Source organism: Saccostrea echinata, unplaced genomic scaffold (genome assembly GCF_033153115.1).
Source record: "Saccostrea echinata isolate AGI-Se365-2 ecotype Australia unplaced genomic scaffold, CSIRO_AGI_Sech_v1 ptg000033l, whole genome shotgun sequence".
Lineage (NCBI taxonomy): Eukaryota > Metazoa > Mollusca > Bivalvia > Ostreida > Ostreidae > Saccostrea > Saccostrea echinata.
Window position 1 is genome coordinate 12,375,457 of NW_026889782.1, and position 4,700 is coordinate 12,380,156.

Genomic DNA, 4,700 nt, shown 5'->3' on the forward strand with positions numbered 1-4,700 from the left:
TTTTTTCCCAAAATTGGGTATTTGTGAAACGATTATCGCTTGAGAGCCATAAGAAATGGAATACATTTCCATAGACAATGCTGCTTAACTTCACTCATTTAATAACAGAGTTTCCATTACCTTTTTTTATAGATTGGTGACAGATTACAGTCCCTGAAACGTTCTACTTTCCCACTTGAACGGTGAGCGAACGCTGAACGAACGGTGAACGAACGCTGAACGAACGCAGAGCGAACGGTGAGTGAACGATGTGTGAACGCTGAACGCTACTTGGTGAACGATGTGTGAACGGTGAACGAACGCAGAACGCGAACGGAGCGCAAACGCGAACGCAAAGAGAACGGTGAACGAACGGTGAACGCAAGATGAACGATATATTCGGAATGCCTCTGATCTTTTCCTTGCATTGAAACTATTTTCTTGTATTATAATGTCAGGTGCCAAAAAAAAAAATAATAATAATAAATAAGTAAACAAATAAATGAATGAATAATTAAGTCAATAAATAAATTCTCCAAAATTGTCCTCAGAAAGACGATGCATGCACATTAAGTTTTTAATCACACGATTTTTATAGCATTAAAACATTGCAATTGTTGCCGAACGCTGAAGTATAAAAGATATTGTTTTTAGTTGGAAAATAAAAATGTTTATTCTTAGTTGATAACAAATCAGAGAAATCTTATGATTTAAAGAATGAATTAAAGCGGTTGTAACTTATATTCATATATATATATATCTCCGTGTCAAGGCAATTTCGTGTAAAGTAATGAAAAAAAATTAATTGCATTTATACGCTCGTATTTTAAATATTTAAAACAATAATATATTATGTGTCATTTCTATTTTTCATTATGATTTTTTGAGCAGACGTCTACATGCATCTCTAGATGGCCGTGATTATACTCGAACAAGATCATGATGATGCAAAAATACATATTCATATTATTTGTTATAAATTCAATTTTCAGAACTTGATATTTAAGTAATATGGTATTATAGTTTTTATTAAACAGACAAATGAGAGAGAGAGAGAGAGAGAGAGAGAGAGTAATATTCAGTTTTAGCCCCCCCCTCCTTTCAGGCTTCACCAAATGTTTGTACCTATATCAAACAAAAACTCGGAAATTTTTTTCTAAATATATCAGACAGTGAAAGTAACTTCTTTTTTTTTTTATCAACAAATCATATCCATTTGTTTGACAGTCATACTTGTTTTTTTATTTTCCTGCTTCAAGTTCACACGGAGTCCACGTGCTTGTCCTGTCAATCAAAATCATTCGACACTGTGCAGGTGTGAAAGTTTCGTCACATCGAAGACGAAGTGCGAGTATTTCCAACAAGTTATAACATTTATTTTTATCATTTCTAGATTTGATTCCAACATTTGAATAATAAATTAGTAAAATACATTAGGCATTAACACTTGAATGTGAAACATACTCTCTGCCAATTTCAAATACCACCGCCGACACGTGTACATTTTGATCTACTATTGTTTTGTGACTTTTTTAGATGCATGTTTGTTTTGAGACTGAAATTTTTTTTCTAAAAAAGACCGTAGCTTTTTTTAAATGTTAATTAAAACATTCTGGAAATATGGTACTGACTAAGTCATCGATTTAGGGGGAAAGGGGGGGTATTAATCATATCGATTAGCAAACATATTAAGTTACGGTGAAGAAAGTTTTTTTTTCTCTATAACTATATACTTTACTTATTACAGTAGAGAAATTCTGTAGTGCATTACATTTTAAATAAATATTTCCTTTAACCACACTATCAATTTAATTCGTTCTAAAGATAATAAATTAACAGGATATAAGCAGTACTATGTATAACTCTCAGAACTAGTACTAGTTCTATTATATTTTCCGTAGTAATTGAAAAAAAAAGTATTAGAATTAAATATTTTCGTAATTTTGCTGCGTAATTATTTGACTTGAATAATTATATCTCCATTAATGATTTGTCGTCTTTAACAAAACAACAAAATGTTGCAGTGCTTGAAGTATTTGCACATTGCCCTTAGTTAACTTTAATATTTCAGCATCGTTCTACATAGGTACAGAATGTGCTTGTAACAACATTTATTTTCCAGAGTAATTTAATAAATAACCTAACAGCTAAGTTAAAATAATAAAAATATATATCGTAGATATTTTTCCTCATGAAATAATGATTCCTCAAACACGATATGTTAGTTAATAAATTAAAAAAAAACTGTAACTCCTTAACTACAAAAAGATAAGTCCTTTCACTTCGGAGTTCCGAATGGCAATGAAAACTGAACGATAGGTGAACGCTGAACGCAAGGTGAACGCAAAGTGAACGGAACGAAGAGCGAACGCTGAACGCTTTGTGAACGGTGAACGCGAGCGCACGGTGAACGGTGAACGCAAAACTGTGAACGGAGAGCGAACGGTGAACGCACGGTGAACGAACGGTGAACGCACGCTGAACGAACGGTGAACGAACGGTGAGCGAACGGAAAAATGGGAAAGTAGAACGTTTCAGGGACTGTAACATAAACTGACCAAACTTAACATAAAATTATTTTAAAAAATCAAAACTGCAAACTTTAAAGAAATGTATAGATTTCATTAGAATTATTTCAGTTCTTTTTCACAAACAAAAGGAAGCTTCGATTTACATGGAAAGTCATTCCATTTTCCTTTTAAATCCAGTGATAAAAGGACGCAATCCTCATTCCTACCAGCGTCGTTTGGTTCTCCTCTGTTCCAGTTTGTGTAATCTGTATTTTTAAGTAACGTCTTGCTCTTGCTCCAGGTAAAACTTCCCTCCTGCTTTATATCACTGGCACCGATCCAGAAAACAGTAATTCTATCTGTCAGAATTTAGAAAGATCGAAAACTTAATAAAAAGTTCCCAATGTTTCTGGCGGTCATAATTTGAACAAACATGAATCTACACTATGTCAAGTAGCTTTCACATAAGTTTCATCTTTTCGGGCCCAGTGATTTTGAGAAGATTTTTAAATGACCCCACTCAATTTTGACTTTTTCGTAATTATCTCTCCTTGGAAGAAGGTGTGGCCCTTCATTTGAACAAACTTGAATCCCCTTTACCTTAGGGTACTCTGTGCCAAGTTTGGTTTAAATAAGGCCTAGTTGTTATGAAGAAGATGAACTTATTAAAAAAAGTTTATTACAACGATGAGGACGACAACGACGACAGAGAACGGACAAATTTTGATCAGAAAATTTCATTTGAGCTTTCAGCTACGGTGAGCTGATGATGTAATTCTGATAAGAAAATGTTAAGTTAATTAGATAGAAATTCAATTTCTATGGAAAAGATTTGTTAGTTCTTACTCGGCTTTCCGTGGAATGGATTCACCAGTTTCTCTGTAATCCAGATATTTTCATTCTTTGAGTTTATTTCTACCAAATACGCCTGATATTCTTCACACTTTTCCTGTCAATACCATTATGTAAGTTAAAAAATGAAAGGTCAATTATTTAAGATGAAAATATTTTGCTTTAAGAAACAAAATAATATCAACCAAAAAGCATACATTTAGAATTTTAAAATTGTATTAAATTTCCAAAAGCAAAAATGTTAAAAACAAATGGTACATTGAAGTGAAGTAAATAGAAGATATAAATACGAACGATGCAAAAGCGTACCTTGGCTTGCTGCCAATTAAGATGCAATTCTTGGAGTATGTATATGTTGTCTTCATAAATCTTCCATTCAGAATCTGTCAAAGTGGGTGATAAGAACCATACAAAAAATATCCAAAATAGCACAAATGGTTGTGGGTTTTGATTCTTCACTTGTTTTTCACAGGTCAATATCTATCTGTACTTATAGTACCGATCTCAAGGAATGAAACTTACTGAGGTTGAATTCTTTGCATTAATATTAAATATTATTTGAATATTACCACATCTTAAATCCGCTATCCATTTTCCACTCGACGGACAACTGAAAAGCCCGGATCCGGTTAGGTTAAACTCTTTGTAACATTTCAGATGCATCTGTCTCCGGATCCCAATTGCATCCCATCTGTCTGAACTATTTATATCAGCTCCCTCTACATAAGGAATACCACAGTCTACAAATAGCAAGCAAGTACAGATGCACATAACTGACCATATGTTTTCATAGCAGGACGTTTATAAGGCTAAATATTTATATCTGAAGAATGTTTATAATTTTTAGCATTGTTTGATTTTGTGTAAATCTGACATGTATATATATGTATTATTATTGGTAAAATATTTTTTGTAATATATTTGCAGGTAATAAATTATATTTAATTTATTTATATTTCAGGAATGTATTATTTAAGTACGTGTATTTTATTCTTTATATTTTATATTTTATGCTTTGCTAGGTTAATATTTGTTTAGGAATTATTCAAGCATTATTTAGTATAAGTTTTCTTATAGTAACGACTTGGAAAGGTCAGTTACCTATCAAGTAACCTGTCAGTGACATTTCAACGGTCGACATTCGGGGGGGGGGGGGATCTCTTAATAGGACTGTGTTATTTTTTCAGGACTGGTCATGCCGATCTTGTTTTGTTTGAGAAGACAGAATATCTTGGGTTTAGTTGTTCCTTGTCTATTATCTGAGTTTACTAATTTGGGTGTATTTCCTAGATTTAAGGATTTCAAGTCTGTTTTCGTACATTATCTATCGTGTATGATTGTGATTTTGAATGGATTTTA

At 32.7% G+C, this 4,700-nt stretch overlaps 1 protein-coding gene across 1 annotated transcript; it reads right to left on the minus strand.

Moving 5' to 3' along the window:
* Window positions 1–2,609: 2,609 nt before the first annotated feature.
* LOC133199109 (perlucin-like protein) lies at window positions 2,610–4,467 on the minus strand. The gene is made up of 5 exons (XM_061334982.1): window positions 4,443–4,467; window positions 3,911–4,081; window positions 3,651–3,724; window positions 3,336–3,438; window positions 2,610–2,848 (listed from the first exon to the last, which is right to left on the minus strand). The coding sequence occupies exons 1-5, from the start codon at window positions 4,465–4,467 to the stop codon at window positions 2,610–2,612; spliced, it is 612 nt and encodes a 203-aa protein (XP_061190966.1).
* Window positions 4,468–4,700: the final 233 nt, after the last annotated feature.